The sequence below is a fragment of the Cottoperca gobio genome, chromosome 24, assembly GCF_900634415.1.
Source record: "Cottoperca gobio chromosome 24, fCotGob3.1, whole genome shotgun sequence".
NCBI classification, from domain to species: domain Eukaryota; kingdom Metazoa; phylum Chordata; class Actinopteri; order Perciformes; family Bovichtidae; genus Cottoperca; species Cottoperca gobio.
The window spans coordinates 6,350,459-6,368,137 of record NC_041378.1 but is presented as its reverse complement, the minus strand read 5'-3'; the positions used below and the strand labels follow the sequence as shown (position 1 = coordinate 6,368,137).

Here is a 17,679-nt window from a genome sequence, read left to right as displayed (position 1 = left end):
ATTGGATGGTGGCCTACAACAACCAATAATAAGAAGAAAACATTCCTCTTATCTACAGATATAGGCTAAATGTTAGAGCTCATTCGGGGCTTAACATTTAACATTAGGTTAACATTATAACCCAAATATTCCTGGTCTATCTCTTTTACAGATTTTGAACACGTAACAGATCCAAAATACACGACTCAAACAGCAATTTTCAAACAAAAAATATATTTTAATTCAAAATCCCATTAACAAGAAACGTACACTTGATTAAGTTACAAGACGAACTGGCACAAGACAATGGGAGACAGGACTATTTATACATGAGGTAAGGGGACACAGGTGACAACAATCAGGGGCGGGGCAGACGATCACAGAAGCGGGAAAACACACAAAGGCAGGAAGTTAAGTGACCTGGAACGAGAGGGAAAGGTGAGTTTCAAAACAAAACAGGAAGTGCAAGACGACACTAGACAAGAGTGACTAACTTAACATAACGTGACCTGAGAGACATTAAACACTGAACATGAACTAAACTATAACATAAATACATGACATAATATTAAATATTCTGACGGGACATGACAGAAGGTTCCCATCAATCAAAGTAACAAGATCATAAACCAATAAGGCATTTAAATCCTATTTCAAAATACTAGATTTTTTAGGATACAATTAAAATAACTAATGTCCTTCAAAATGTAACATGTTTTGTATAATATTGATATCTCTGGAGACTTTGGTATTGCCACAAGTGGGTTATGATAAGGGTATTTTTATCCAAAAGAGATAACCAGTTCAGAGAATTTTAAAAACCTCATTAACTGTGTGCAACATCATGTCTACACAGCAGACCGAGACTGTAGTCCACTGCTCCTTTCACAAGATGCTTGAGAACAACCTGTTCAAGTTCAGTGTTATCCTTATCAGTGGCTAAGGGGCATAACTCCACAGTTTCTGGGTGATGCATTAGAATAAGCATTTTTACTATATGATTATGCAATGTATGGTTCTCAACTTAATGCAGTGAACATTTTAAATCTTTATTATTGAGTTTTTAGTATACTTAAAAAATTATTTATAGAAGAAGTACTATGATGAGATCGTAGATAATCTCATGCAAAATATGAATTTAATAGTTGATTGAAATATACTGATGCAAATGCAGTTTTGACATACACCTATACATACGTGTTTAGCGTTCAGTGAAATGAGACTTTTGGAAAAAGTAGAAGTATTTAGAAACTCCCAACTATACATTTATGTTTACCTAAGAAGCAAAAAAAGGATATTAATAGTGTTATATTACAATCTGATAATGTACCTTCTCAGACTGAATATATATTATATATATTTATATATATTTAAAGCTGTCACTGGAAAAAACTATACTCAATCTAATGGTTTTTACTCTGGAATAATATCAATCAATCAGCAGGGATGTGGAGTATGTGATTTATTGTATTATATTTAGGATAATGAACTTCTGTTGATTTGTAACTTTAAATGATCATATGCAGAATGCTACATAAAGACAGATATTTATTTTCAAGGAAAGCCTTATGAAACTAGTTGCCTTTGTCCCTCCACACGTACGTATAGAGTGGACTTTGGAGCTGGGAGGGTACTGTAATCCCAACCTGCTCCTCAATATGGAACACCTTTGGTATAAAAAGCCGATGAGGAGGTTGAGGCTTTAATCTCGTCTGAGTATTCACCAAGGGAGTCTAAAGAAGAGTTACAGAGAGCCCATGATGGGGAACTCAAAGCTCTGTCTTTCCCTACTCCTAATCTCACTTACCTTGGCTTGTAAGTATTTTTTAATTTACATCCTGTTGCTTTTAATTAGGGGATACCATGCATATAATAACATAGTATTAGAGCAAACGCAAAAAAGTGAAAACTCTGATCTCTCTATAAATGGTTTTCTTGCTGGAGTAAACACAATTGTAATCACATTTTCTTGCGATTGTCTTTACAGATGCCCAAGAGGAACACAGAACCTGTCTGAGTAAGTTTCAGTATTTCAATATGTTAATTACCGGTACTCATCCTGAAAATGATTTTAATGTTAAGTACACTTCTGACATTCAATTGTATGAGGTCAGAGGTAAACTGAACTTTGATGCTAGCACAAGCATATAGCATTTTTGTTGTATGAAATTTCTGTATGAAAACACTATATGATGTCTTATCCATGTACTGTAGCACTTTTTAAATCATGGCTGAATTGCTAAGGCAAACTGTTGTGCTTTCTCACAGTACTTGCAGCAATCAAATGTTTATTTTTATTATCTTCTCTACCAGTAAACCAAAGGTACAAAGCCTACCACAAGTATGAATACTTGTACGAAGCTGAGTCCTTGAACGCCATCAATGGAGCATCACATCTGAAGAATGGACCTAAGGCCACTTGCAAGGTACTGTGCTTTAACACATCCAGGTACATCTGAGGTTTCTTTATACAATATATATAGCAGCTAAAATAATCTTTTAAAACAGGTTGAAATTGAAGTACCTCAGACTTGTAGTTTCATCGTCCGCACCACTGGCTGTAGCCTGAGTGAGGTGGTCGACATGGACGCAGACGGCAACGCTGTGTTCAGTCCTGCATCCAGCTCTGATGCCTTTGCTGCTGAAATGGAAAGGTACGTTACATAAACAAATGTCATTGTCCAGTGCCTCCAGTTGCATGAATACACATTATGGTAATAACTACATTTGCTTTAGGACTTAATGGTAAAAGTCTTATTTTTCTGTAGATATCCTCTGAAGGTTGTGGTTGAGGGTGTGTACGATGTGAAACTGTACCCCGAGGACGGTGAGACAACCACCATCCTGAACATCAAGAGGGGAATCATCTCTGCCCTGGCTGTGCCTCTGCTGGAAGAAGACAAGAATAAGTATATGGTAAGTCTCTAATGTATGCGAAAAAATTAAACACTTCTCAATCCATCAAGTGAGAACGGTTTCCACAAACACAATTTAAGAAATGCAACGATAATGAAATAATATTCTAATCTCTTTTCACACCAACTTCAGCCAACTATCCACGGCAAGTGCAAGACCCGTTATTCCATCATTGCAACAGAGGACATTGCAACCGACATCAACCTCACCAGGGACCTGTCCAAATGTGACAAATTTAGCCCCATAAGAGATCACACCAGCCCCATGGCAATTATCTCTGGCATGGTAAGATGTCCAAGACCTTGGATGGGTCTGGTTTGAAATGCTGAAATATTTTACTGTACTAAGATTATCGCAGATGTAATCTCTGTGCAGTGCAGTGTATACCTAAACCACAATGGTGGCGTTAGCATCCACAATGTTGTTAAAATAACTGTATCTTGCTGATAAGCTAAATTATTTGTCTTCAGCACTACCCTCTTGCCCAGCTGGTTAGAAGCACCCAAAACTGCAACTACAAGTTTGACAATGAAAAGAAACACATGACTTCTGGGTCATGTACTGAAAACCACATCCTCATTCCCTACTCTCACAAGTAAGTTGAACCTTACACTGCACTTTTAACTGTGCTCTATTATGTAAGTGTACATACTGATATGTCTTGTCCAATGATGCCACTGTACGTTTCAACCATGTGTTGTCTCCACAGGGGAGAAAATGGAGTTACCAATATTGGAAAGCAAGAATTGACTCTAGTTGAGGTTTCTCCTCACAATGAAAGAGTCTTTGACCACAGTAAGCCCTTTGCTTAATTTGTATTCTTTGTATTTTAAAATAGTCACTAAAAGATAACATTAAGTCATTATAACTATGTTGCTTGTTTATCGCAGGTGACATTGTCAAGGGTCTTCACATGGATGCTGTCGAGGACAAGAGTGTTGTCCAGGATAAAGATGCAGGTCTGAACCTCCTGAGGGAACTGGCTACTCTGCCCGAGACTGAGGGTGAGAGGAGGGCCCACCTCTTCCACAAGCTTGTCACCATGGTCCGTGGAATGAAGAGCGAGACTCTGAGTCCCGCCATTCCTGAGGCTCTTGCAGTGTCCAGTGCCCTGACCTACCAGGTTCTGGCCCAGTGTGGAACCCCTGAGTGCAGCAGTGTCATCATGCAGATCCTCAGGACTTTTGACAGCTCCTCACTGGAGGTTGATGCCGGTGTTTTTGCTATGGGACTCGTGTCCAACCCTTCTGCACTCCTGATCAATGACATGCTTGAGATGGCCAAATACAAGCCCAGCAAGCCCATCATGTACGCCCTGAGCAATGTTGTCAAGAGGTGAGTGAAGTTAACCACAATTCATTCCACGTTGAATATCTGAATAACGTTTCGGCAAACGTTTTCCCTCTTTGTGTTGAATAAGAAAAACAGGCTTTGAATTCTAAACGTCTTTTTTCCAACAGGTTTTACAAAGCTGAGGGAAAACTGATCCCCGAGATTTACTCTGTTGCTGAGTTCATGGCTGCCCAGTTAGGTGACTGTACTGGTGACAAGGAGAGCACTTTCCTGACATTGAGAGTGGGTAACATTCCCCAGGATCAAAATTTATGACTGCCAACACCAATTACCACAATGCTAATGGATTCTTTGATTCCAGGTTATTGGAAACATGGCTCCAGCTCTGGCATCTGCTGGTCCCGCACTCAGATCTGCTGTGATCCAGTGTGTGAATAAACCAGCTGCTTCCCTGGCTGTGCAGGAGGCTGCCATCCAAGTCTTCAGGCTGACTCCCATCCCCGAGGAGGTAAATCAAATTATTTTAAAGGTTAGACAGATTATTGGAATAACTATTTCTACTGTATACTCATTGTATTGATGTCTATTGGTCACAGGGTAGAGAGATTCTCATGAAGGTGCTTTTGGACAGTGCAAGCCCAATGCAAAAGCGTATTGCTGCATATCTGGTACTTATGAAGGACCCCCAGCCCACTGAACTGGCCCAGCTGGCTGCTGCCTTGTCCGAGGAGCAGGACAAACAAGTCAAGAGCTTTGTGATCTCCCACATTACCAACATTTTGTCCTCAACTGAGCCAGACACCCAAGAGTAAGTTAAAGCAGCATTTGTTGTTTTACTACATGGTGAGTAAGTGTCCTGATTTGATCACCACCAGATATTTAATCATAATATTTGTTTTCTTTTCTATAGATTGAGACAGAAGATTCGTGATGCACTGCAGGGTAATGAGGTCGGACCCACAATGGACCCCACCAAGTTCTCTCGCAACTACAAGATCGGATCTGTGGAGGGCAACATGATCTTTGAGGATAGCAGTTACCTGCCCAAGGAGGTCATGCTTGAAATGACTTTGAAGGCCTTTGGCTATGACATCGACATGATGGAGGTAAACATTTTGAGCTGTGTTAATCCAAATTGAGAAAGACCATGTGCAGAGTTCTGTTTGTACTTAGTGTAACAAATATGTCATCTTTACAGGTTGGTATGGAGGGAAAAGGATTTGAGCCAACCATTGATGCCCTGTTTGGAAAGAATGGCTTCTTCCCCGACACTGCCCTGAAGACAATGTACTTTGTCTCTGACAACATGCCACTCAGAGTCAATGAGATCCTCCAGAACATGCTTCCTGCTCTGAAAAAGGACAGAATGAAGAGACAGGTATTCAGAAAAATAAAGTTCTGTTTATATCAATTGTATTAGTAGTGAGTGTGATGCTGGATTTATACCAACTGCAATGAATTTATGTACATTTGCATTAGGCCTCCCAGAACCTGATGAGGGAGATCGGACGCAACCTCAACAAACTCGTGAGGGAAATGAAGACGGCACAATCTCCTGAGGCAATGGTTTATCTGAGACTTTTGGGAAATGAGCTAGGATATCTGAAGACCAACGAAATGGAGGAGATGGCCTACTCTGCTGCCATGATGATTGACAGCATGTTCAAGATGTTCCCTACTGATGTAAGGATGTTTTTTAAAGAGAAGAGTTGATAATGAAACAATGCATTCATTTATAAGTTCCTTGTTAATTCTTTAAATGTCCTATGTGTTTTTTTAAATTTTGCAACAGATCATGAAGGCCCTGATGACCAAGGCTGACAACACAATCTTTGCCCACTACATCTTCATGGACAATGAATTCTTCCTGCCTACTGTCACTGGTGTGCCCCTGAGGATTACAATGTCTGGTACTTTCACTCCTGGCATCAAGGGTGGACTTCAAATTGCTCGGGACATGGTAAATTATCCATTTAAATGACACCAATATATATATTTTTTAGGATAAACAGAATCAACACAACTCTTTACCTTTCTCCTATGTGTCCACACAGAGCGAAATTACCTTCATGCCCTCCGCTGGCATTGAGTTTGTATCGCAGATTGGCTCCCACATCCCTGAATATATTAACTCTGGATTAGAGATGCACACCAACATTTTCCACGAAAGTGGGCTCAGTGCAAAAGTTTCCATGGAGCGTGACAATGTCAAGCTGACCATCCCTGCTCCAACGCGTCCTACAAAGCTCATCCAAATGACGTAAGTCGAAGTACAATGTATGGAGAAAGCAACAGGCAGAAAGTGCTTTGCACCTCTGGTTGGAATGCAATGTATGTATAACTGTATGTAGGTTGAAGATAGCTGTGTTTGTATCTTAAATACAACTTTTGTTCCTTTGTGTAATCATGGCTATTTACAAATAATTAAGGGGATCTTACGTCGTTGATTAAAATGTTCAACTTTTCTACATTTAGATTAAAACAGCCAAAGTTAAATTCTAACTTTTCTACATTTAAAATTTAGAAACAAACTGGTGGCTGTGACTGGATCAGAGGTGAAGACCATCCCTCCTATGGTGATGGACAAGGTTGATGTAAGTGAGTGCACTCCCTTCTTCGCTGGAATGAAATACTGCACTGCTCTGCAGTACATTGATGCTTTCTCTCAGGAGACAGCCCCTTACTTCCCCATCACCGGAGACAGCAAGTGAGCAAGACTCTCTAAATCACCAGCACATAATTGTCTTTTTTAAATAAGTTACCTACCAATATTGGCTAATTAACTGAATTATCTAAATAGATTTGCAGTGGAGCTCCATCCTACTGGTGAAGTCACTGAGTACACAGCCACTGTTGCCTACGAGCTCCTCAGGGAGGGAGAAGAGGGCCGGCAGAAGGTTGACTCTGTGAAGTTTCTTCTGAGGGCTGAAGGTAATGGATAATAATAAAAAATCTTTCTGGCTCATCACTAGCTCAATTTAGAAAAGTCCTGATGTTTAGTGGAGATAACTAGTATTAACTTTTTGGATTGACAACAACAGGTGCAGAGCCAACTGAGGCCAGAGCAATCATGAAGTATAACAGAAGAAAGAATGTCATCACAGCTGACATCCAAGTCCCTGACTACGATGTTGAGGCTGGACTCAGGCTGGGTGTTGTCGATGGAAACACTAAGGGCAAAGGAACTCACTCCATCTCTCTTGACCTCATAAACAAGAACATCCCTCAGCTCTCTCTGGTTGGCCGTGCCAAGTAAGTAATCAACCATAAATCAACCTAGGACAAAAAAGTTGAAAGATCCCATGATTGGCTGCGCCCGGTCAAAGCATGGATTCCACCAGAGAACAAGTTACAACTAGAAAAAAGCACCATACTCCTGTTTACTTTTTGTCCCCACCCGAGCACAATATACATTAGGATTATTAACATGTGGATCTTGTTTCTGTTAGTAGTAGTTACTTAAAATAGATTTTCTAAAAAAAATTTCATTGTCCCCATGTTAAAAGTGATTTCTGTACTGCTGCTGTGATGGTAACATAATGTTACACCATGCATGAGCCAACATTGTTATTTGGCCATTTTATGATTTCTGTTTATTTTACGAAAATGGCTTAAACTAACGTTGCAGACTGTTCAATCTGTATATCTGTATATCTGTAGCTAGTGATTACCTTAACTGCATATTACTCCAGTGATGATATAAATCCATAGCATAAACATTTTAAGTTTTCAGACAAGTACTTAAGTAATAATACTGATTATGCAGTGATTAAATTAATCTATGTCACACTAATCCTTTTGAATTTGAGGTCCAGTATTTTTCTGATCAGGTGTTTAGGTAAATTAATTGTTATTTTATTGATTAATAAAAAATGATCTTTAGATTAATTGATCAATCATAGTTAGATTAATCGACTAATCAAAAAAATTATTGTTAGAAATTATATTTAGGTGCAGCTAATGCCACCCTCATTGAGATTATTATTATTTCCTGGTATATTTTTCAGTCTGAAAGCCATGGAGGAAGGTATGCTGCAGGTCCAACTTCTTGTCCCCTCAATCAATGCTGATGCCACCATCACAGCGAACTTGAAACGTGATGAAGAATTGGAATTGGAGGTAAAGAGTGAAATCAAGGTCATGGACGCCACCTCTCAGCAGAAAATCACAGTGAAATACGGTAAGAAGTTTCCAGTTACTACATCTTTGATGAATCTTAAGATTCAGGCATATTTTTACTTTAACCTGGGTCATAATTGGTTGGTCCAGATAAGTTATCTTAAGGTGCCACGAGGTGAAACTCATCTTTACCTTTCTAATGTTTTGGGATTCTTTTCAACTTTATGTTTACAGATGCCAGCAAGATTGTAGTTGAATTAAAGTCGGATGTCAACTCTAAGATCATGGACATTCTTCCATATACTGATGAGATTAAAAAGTATGGTAATGATGTTCTTGAAATGCGGGTAGGGGAGACTGACATGACAGTCCATCAAATCTTCAAGGCATTTGTGGAGGTACGAATCTGTATTTAAAGTAATTTAATGTAAAGTATTTTAACTGCAGGATCATTGATTCTTCATTGATTGGAGAAAGTATAACACACAGATTACTTATTATTTAGGCAACAAACAACCACATGGAAAACTACGGTGCTGATATCCCTTACATTCCGAACTTCAGAATGCCTGATATTCCTGAAATTTCACTGCCAGAGACACTATTCCTGAATACGTAAGTGTGAAAAAACTCACTAAACAATATCTTACCTTTCAGAAAATGTTATTGTTGAAAGTTTATTGATTTGTATCTTTCTTGTTTATAACAGTGAGGCAAAGGCTGTCTACCACTTTAACAATGAGTGCTTCACCGTTGCTATCCCTTTACCTCTTGGCGGAAAGTCAACAGAAGAGCTTAACTTCCCACCCGCCTTGACCACACCTAGCGTGTCTCTACCCCAGTTTGGACTGGAGATCGTCTCCTTGGAAATTCCAATTCCAGAACTTTTTGTTCCTGAGAGCCTTACTCTGTCTATTCCTCTTTTTGGCAAAGCTGAGGTTTCCACGCTGTTAAAGAGCAACCTATATAACATGGAGGCCTCAATGGCTGCCGGGAAAGATGTTGTGGAGACACCAAGCTACTCTGCTAAGTTTGATGTGAAAGGAACATCCCCACTTGACATCCTCTCTATACACATTGAAGGTATTTCATAGTAAATATCATTCAGGAATTTATCATTTTTTACATTGTTATCATTAACTCATAGTTAAAATTATGTGTTGTTCACTCTTGGTTCACAGTTTTCAGTTAGTCTTCAACTTCCATTGATGTGAAAAAATTTGACTTCATTTCAGTTACAATGTTTCAGTGGTACCTGGTGAAATTATCTGTTATCAAGCTATAAATCATCTTTTCATCTTTTGTGTTTTATCTAGGATCTGGAATGTTGGCCACCACTGATTCCATCAAGGCCAATTTGAAAAGCTCTTTGGCTCATAAATTCGTTGAAGCCAGTATTAGTATTGTTGAGGAGGCCTTCGTCACAGACAAAATCAACTTGAAGTCAAGCAGTAAGATTGAAGCCACAAGCCCATTTGGTCTCAATATTGCCCTACAACACACTGGCATGACTGGAATCAACACTGAAGAAATCTCTGCTGAAAGCAACTTTGAGGGAACATTCACGGCTGGACCCATGTATGGAAAGACCATTTCGACGCAGTCATTTGCCATTTTCCCATTCAGGCCAGAAGCAAAGATCGATTCTACTGTTGAGGTTGACTCTACCATTGTTAAGGCCCAGAATACAATTGCAGCAAACCTTGCCAACGGTGAATTCTCCGTTGTGTCTAACACCAATGCCTTTAATGACATATTGACCCATGTTGCTGAGCTCTCCTTCAAAGACAGCAAGCTGTCACTGAAATGTGATGCTAATGCTGTTGCTCTTGGCATGAAGATCCGCAACCTGGCTGAAGCCTCTGCTGGTGCTGGTGAAGTCGTTATGAGAATGGAGACAAATGCAGACCACTCTGAAAACCGTGTATATTCTCTGCTGACTGCCTCTCTTGATGTCAATGGTCTGGCTGTAAACAGCGATGCCACCATGAAGCTCCTTGAGAATGAGGCTACTCACAAGGCTACTCTGAAAATGAACAAGGATGGTTTGACTACAAGTGGAACAACCACCCTCCAGAGCCCCCTGTCCGTTGAAAACACCTTCAATGCTGGGCTTGATGCTTCAACGGCTACTCTATCCATTACCAACAAGGCTGCACTACGTGACATCAAGGTTGATAATGCAAACACTTTGGCCATTACTCTCTCTAGCCTTGACTTCAACTCAAAGGCTGAAGCCACCGCCAGTGAGTATGCATCTTACACTCATGATATCACCATCGACCTGAAACCCTACACCGTCTCTGCAAATGTTAATAACAACCTGAAAATTCTGGCGGCTGACTTCATTAATGAGGCTCAGATGAAGGCAGAGCTTTACAAGATGGACCTGACTGGAAACCTGAAAGCCATCTATGGTGAGGAAGAGATCAAGCACACCTATCAGGTAAATTACGCTGATATGACAGCTAATGCAAAATCCAGCACATCTGGAAAACTCTTTGGAACTCACATGAGCCACAACACTGAGCTTGAGGTTGTCGGTCTTGCTGCCAGGATCACCAATGATGCTCGCTTCAACTCACAGCCAATGCGCTTTGATCATACCATCCGTTGCAGCATTATTCCTTTTGATTTCAACCTTGATGCAATCTTCAATGCTGATGGAGACATGGCCGTGTATGGAAAGCATAGTGCCCAACTCTATGGCAAGTTCCTCTTTAAAGCACAACCCCTGGCTTTTGCCAGTTCACATGAATGCAGAGCATCAGTAAACCAGCAGCTAGATAATGGTTTTACCCTTGAGACAATTACTGAAAATAACATGGATACTGTTCTGTCACTCCAAGAGCAGAAGACTAGTTTTAGAATTAAGACTAAAATGAATCACCACATTTTAAATCAGGACCTGAATGTTTACAACACTGCTGAGAGAACTGGAATCGAGGTTTCTGGCACCATCCTCACAAACATCCTCAACACAGAATCCACAGAGAACCAAGAATTTTCCATCTCTAGCTTCCTCAAGTATGATAAGAGTACAGAAACTCACATAATTCAGTTTCCTATTATTGAAAGTATTTCTGCTGTCTTGGAAAGCATCAAGATGCTTGTTGTACATGTTGCAGAGACACTGCAAAACTATGTTAACAATGAGGACATCCAGACTAAACTTGAGGCTGTTTCACAATATCTAAGTCACTTTTTTGCTCAACTGAATACAGAAAGCAACTTCATTTTGCTGAAACAGAACCTAAATGATTTTACCCAAAACTATGTCATTTCAATGGAGGATGTGGAAGCCTCTTTGACAAACCTAAAGGTTACTGTTGAGAAACTTCTGGCTGATCTGTCAGTTTACGTCCAACACGTTGCTGGTATGATGAAAGAGTGTATTGATAGTGGCACCCTCCCTGAAACATTCATTCAAAGGATGAATGCCATCAATGAGGAGTATGACATCCAGGCAATGGTTGTGTATGTGATTGATACTATGAGCGAGCTGATCCAGCAGATTGACTTGGAAAAACTCACAGACAGCAGCATTGCATTCCTGCAAGATATTGATTCCAAGTATGAAGTCAAGGCTAAACTGCAGACAATTATGAGCGATATGAAAGAAATGATTGAAACCTTCGACATGCAGAAATCTTTTGTTGAGCTGAAGGAGTACATTTCATCCATCGACTTTAAAGATCAAATTGAGGAACTACTGACTCAGATTCCCTCAGAGATTTTCAGCAATATAACAGATTATTTTAGGAAAGCGATTCAGGACCTTGACATCATAGGTAAAATCAACACATTATATGCCAAGATGAGAGAGTGGATTTTAAAATTTGAGGCTGACAAAAACATTCAGGCTGTTTTGGAAAAGACTGCTGTGGTCATCAAGCAGTTCAGAATTGAGGAAACTATCAGGGCTGTAACCAAGATGGTGAAGGATGCAGACATCCCTACCAAATTCATGCAGGTCTTCCAGGGTGCTATTGACTACTTGAAAACAACTGAGATTAAGGATATCATTTCACAGTTGAATTTATACATAGGCATTATTGAGCAGAAATGTAATTCATTTGACTATAATGAATTTGTGGATTATGTCAATCAAATGATAGCTGAGTACACTGCTCATGTGAATGACCTGATCAGGTCTCTTGAAATCTCCCAGAAACTTGAGGCAACAAGACATTTTGCCAATGTTGTCATAATCTCTGTTAGGGATTCTGTGGAACAAGTAAGACAAATTAAAATTGCCGAATTTGTGAATAATGTCATGGATTTATTCGACCAGGTTGTGTTAAATAATCTGAAGGGATTGGCTGAAATGATGAAGCAGGAAATTGCAAAACTGGATATCAACGCTGAAATTACCTCTTATCTGCAGTTGACAAAGAAGTGCTTTACCGAGTTCATAATCATTGCCACCGATTTGTGTACCAGTATGGTAGAGATTATTGAGAAGGTGACACCTCAGCAAAAAATTGTCAGTGAGATATTGCAGATCATTGAGGGGCTGATTACTGGACTGAGGAAAGCCGATCTGAAAATTCCATCCTTCGTCATTCCTCTCACTGATCTTGTTGTGCCTTCCATGAAGTTCAGCATAGATAAACTTCAACAGTTTGAAATTCCACAACAACTGGACATACCGGAGTTCACTATCATGGGTTTACACACTGTGCAAGCCACCATTATCTCCATTAATGACATTCAACAGAGAATCATTGACTTCATTGATTTCGTTCTCAATTTCGAGATGAAGATGTTTGATATGGGTGCTTCGTTTGGAGACCTGACTATGGACTACCTTCCTGCCCTGCCTACATTTTCACTTCCTGAGATTACACTTCATGAGCTCTCCTTTCCCACTATTCCCCATGTTACAGCAGAGAAACTTGTTCAGACTCTCCAACTCCCAACATTTAAACTGCCAGTCATTCCTAGTGAGATCATGATTCCAGGATTTGGCAAACTGAGTTATGAGATAAAAGTCAACTCCCCCATCTACACTATTAGGAATGCTGCTCAAGTCCAGAGCTCTCTTGGTGTAGATGAGACTCCTCAGCTGACAGCTTCACTGACTTCCCAAGGGACATCTCTCAGCTTTGAAATCCTCAACTTTAACCTGGATTCCACTGCTCGTATTGCTGTTTCCAAGGAAAATAGTGTTATTGCTGCTGAGACCCTTGAATTCACTCACATTTTTCTTGTCTTGGACCACCATGCATCTGTGACATTTAATGACTTCTCAGCCCAGGCCTCAGCTAAGACCATAGTGAAGGCCACCACAGCACCTTATAACGCTGAGCTTTTAAATGAAGCTTTCTTAGCTACCAAGGGTGGTTTATCTGCCACTATTGATACTTCCTATAAACACATGCTCAACCTCCCCTTCATGGGCCTCACTGGTGAGACATCTGTAACTCAAAAAGCTGTGACCCAACAAGAAGGTACCTCTATTACATTAACTGTTGGAAATCAGGGTACTACCAGCTTCAATTCTCATGACAATACCCACAAGAGTGATCTGCAAGTCATTATCAATCCAAGTACAGTCATGTTGACCTTCATTAGTGACACAGATACATTCCTTTTGAAGATGAGACAGACCCTGAATGCTGACCTCAACATCTTCAGCTATTTCAAGTTTGATATTCGCTCTGAAGCAGAAGGCCCCACAATCAAAAACAACCTTTTAATGGGATCCGTAAATGCCAATCTGCATGACATGAAGCTTGAGCTGAAGGCAACCCATAGCACAGATTTAATTGGTATTGTCCATGGAGCCTTATACAATGTGATCGATATTGCTTTCTGTCCCAGAGAGGTTGTGTTCAGCTTTCAGAATAAGGGAAACACCAAGGTCAATTTCAATGATGCTCTTACTGCCAAAATTGATCTGCAGAATGATTACTCCATAACTTTCAGGCCTGACACACAACATATGAACACTGTAGCTCGGGCCCAACTTAATCAGTACAAACTATTCTTGAACTTCACTGTAGACAACAATGAAAGGGAGGCTGCTGTCCTTGCTGCTGTAAAAGGTGAAGCAAACCTTGATTTCCTGACTAGGCCTATCAGCATTCCTGAGATTTATATTCCATTTGTTGACTTACATACCCCGGCTATTAGTGATCTTGACTTGTATGACCAAACCGGACTGAAACACATTTTGACTACTACTGAGCAGACTGTTAATGTGGACGCTAAGATTATTTACCAGAAAAGCCAGGCAGCCCCCCTTGATATAATGGGTCTGATCCATATTCCCTATATGGGTAACCTAATCACAGAGCTGTCATTCAAGTCTGCAATCATTAATTTGGATGTCAATGCTGGACTCTATGCTGAGGATGATCTTGTGTTCCGTCTGGGAGCTACCACAGCCTCTGTGTTTGAGGGTCTAAAAGCCAAACTTGATGGCACCACCAGTCTGACAACCAAGAGAGGAATCAAGTTGGCCAATTCCCTGTCCCTTGAAAGTCCTCACATTGAAGGCAATCATCACAGCACCATCAGCATCAGTACTGAGACTTTTGAAACAGCTGTCTCTGTGGCTACTGTTGCAAATATTGCCCTGCCTATACTCAACCTGGAGGCAAACCAAAATTTGGTTGCAGATACAAAAACCAAAGCAAATGCTGTCTTCACCTTGAGGATGAAGGGTGATTTCGATATTCCTGTGATCAAGGCTATTGGAAAGGCAGAAGCAGACCACAGTCTGAAGCTGGAGGGAAGCTTTAAGTATGTTTCCATGGAGTCATCTACTAAGGCCAACATGGATGGTACAGTGCTAGAAGACTGTTTACTTTTGGGACTCCTGGATAATGACTTCAATCTGTATCTGAATAATGATGGCCTACGCTCCACCTCCAAGGTTATTGCTGATGCCAAACTTGACTATGGCACCACCAAAGTCTTTGGCATGGATGTAAATGAGAATCTTGCTGTTGAAGCCTCCATGAGCCGTGTGTATGCAGTGCTGAAGTATACTGGCAACAATGAGGCAAACTTGTTCAATTTCAACACCACGGGGAAGCATATTGCCCAGGCAAACATTGACTTTGCTCCAACCTCTTCCTTGACTGCTAATATGGAGATCGATATATATCAGCCAAGCAGCCTGGTTGACCTCATTATCTTTAAGAAGACTGTTGCTGAACTGACAGCCGCCAAGCAGGAGATCTCTATCAATGTCAAGTTTGTCAGCCCATTGTACACCACAAACGTGGTAGTTGAAGTAGAGGGCAAAGCTCCTGTCTTCAAAGTGTACTTTAGTTCTTCTGCCACCTCTGCCATTGACTTCTTGGACTATGAACTTGACTGTAAGTTGTTGTTTTTTTCGTAGCATATAACTTTACAAAAAGCATCATTATTGATTAACTTTTTTTAACAAACGTCATTGTGCTTCAACAGCTTCCATAACCTCAAACTTTGAAGATGCTGGCGTAAGCCTGACTGGGAAGGCAGTTTTCAGCCATACTGATCTGACCATGGACATTCAACACATTATTTTGCATACTCTGAGGTAACAGTTCTAATCAGCATTGTGTGCACTATGTTTTGGAATTTGCAGTTGTAATTTGACTTACACTCCAAATCACACACATTTGTATTCATATCCCAAGTTATTCCTGTTATATAGTTTTGTTTCTTAGGTAAAGTTGCCTTCTTTTCTACGGAAAAGTGATACGTTCCTGCCTGTCTCTACAGTGACTCCCGTCTCACTCTGAATGTGGACATAAACAGCCCTGCCTTCGCTGACATTAACTTGCGCTATGCAGTCCGCAAAGATGGAATCAGTGCCACAATTTCTATCCCATCTACTGGCTTTCTGGGTCTTCAGCTCCATGGCAGGACCCCATCTCAGATGAATGCCAGGCTTTATGGCCGTTATGCTGTAAGGAGCTCATACTGATATTTTATTTGCACAATTACAATGATCAAGAGTTTAACATCTCATTTTATGTTTTATTCTATTAAACAGTCTGATCCTGAGAAGGATGTTGATGTAATCACCATCAGAGCTTCTGCCAAGGATGCTGATAAAATGAATCTGAAGATGGTCATCAACATGGAGGTCCCTGATATCATGATCAGCGGACTAAAGGAAAGAGTTCCTGCCATCACCTCCTGTTTGTCTGGCTTTGCTGAAAAATATCAACTGTTCAAATATGCTGCTCAGCTGAAGAATAATATTATTTATTATACTGATGAGGCCCACAACATTGCCAATAACCATGCCCCAGATCTGAGCCAGGTGTCCATCCTCTTTAGGAACACTGTTGCTCAGTACCAGAAGACTGTTCAGGTCTTCCTGGATGATATTATCAAGGTCCTGAGGGAGACTCAGGTCAAACTTCCTGGCTCTGAGGAGATGACTCCTCTCATTGAGGTGCTCAATAAGCTGACCACCAGCATTACTACTATGCTAGAGAAGACAATGCACATTGTGGCTGATAATGTAGAGTATGTTTTCAGTGCCATGTTCGGCATAATCAGAAAGATTCAGGTCACAATGCCCATTGGTGATGTCATGGCTGGAGCCAAAATAATCGATAAGATTAAGGACTGGGTAAAGACTATGCCCAACCCTATTGTAGATCATCTGAAGCACCTGGAGAGTCTAGACATGTTTCTGGAGAAATTGGGTGACACCTTAAAATTCTTTGTTGACAAAGCTCAGGACTTTGTTGACAACACCCTAAAGTCTGATGCCCTTGATGCCATTGCTGTCTACATTAATGCTTTCTATGAAAAGCACGTAAACTTCATGAAAACAATTACCAAGTATGCAAACACAGCTCTGGACATTGGGTCTATAAATGATACCATTAATTACATTCTGGATGTTTTCAAATCTGTAGTGAATCAATTTTACTATACCGTTACTGACTATCTGCAGCAGGCCCCTGCACAATACAGGTCTTATGTAAAAGTTAAGGGTAGAAAGCTTGAGATTAATCTTTACCAATAAGATATAATATTGAAATGCCACTCCTTTAATTGCTCCAGTATTATCTAAAGATAAATGTTCTTAAGTGTTTAAAACATAAAAACACAAAAATAAATGAAGAAAATCAACTATCATTTTCAGTTTTAGATGGAAAAACAGTGGATGAGCAAATATTAATGATATTATATGTAACAATGGTGCATATAACAACCTGTATACCATGTGTTCCAAGTCTAATTTTTTTATCTTTGTGTTTGATATTGGTGTGAAATAAAGTGTGTTAACTAAATAATGTTGTGCACAGCAATTCTTAATTTCCCCCAACGTTTAAGGACACTACCTTAATCACCTCTGCACTGACATAAACAACTAGTTATAGATGTATTATGTCGTTAAAGAACAATGCATGC

General features: G+C 40.1%; 1 protein-coding gene across 1 annotated transcript; it reads left to right on the top strand.

The window, feature by feature from the left end:
• Positions 1 to 1,739: 1,739 nt before the first annotated feature.
• On the top strand, positions 1,740 to 17,290 carry LOC115003900 (apolipoprotein B-100-like). Its single transcript, XM_029425840.1, has 28 exons — positions 1,740 to 1,794; positions 1,967 to 1,996; positions 2,293 to 2,405; positions 2,488 to 2,633; positions 2,748 to 2,895; positions 3,028 to 3,180; positions 3,366 to 3,490; positions 3,605 to 3,690; positions 3,786 to 4,230; positions 4,356 to 4,470; positions 4,550 to 4,696; positions 4,785 to 4,996; positions 5,099 to 5,294; positions 5,387 to 5,566; positions 5,668 to 5,871; positions 5,981 to 6,148; positions 6,243 to 6,448; positions 6,713 to 6,895; positions 6,989 to 7,119; positions 7,230 to 7,440; positions 8,196 to 8,368; positions 8,542 to 8,705; positions 8,813 to 8,922; positions 9,017 to 9,390; positions 9,624 to 15,638; positions 15,730 to 15,841; positions 16,027 to 16,213; positions 16,301 to 17,290. The coding sequence occupies exons 1-28, from the start codon at positions 1,740 to 1,742 to the stop codon at positions 17,288 to 17,290; spliced, it is 11,379 nt and encodes a 3,792-aa protein (XP_029281700.1).
• Positions 17,291 to 17,679: the final 389 nt, after the last annotated feature.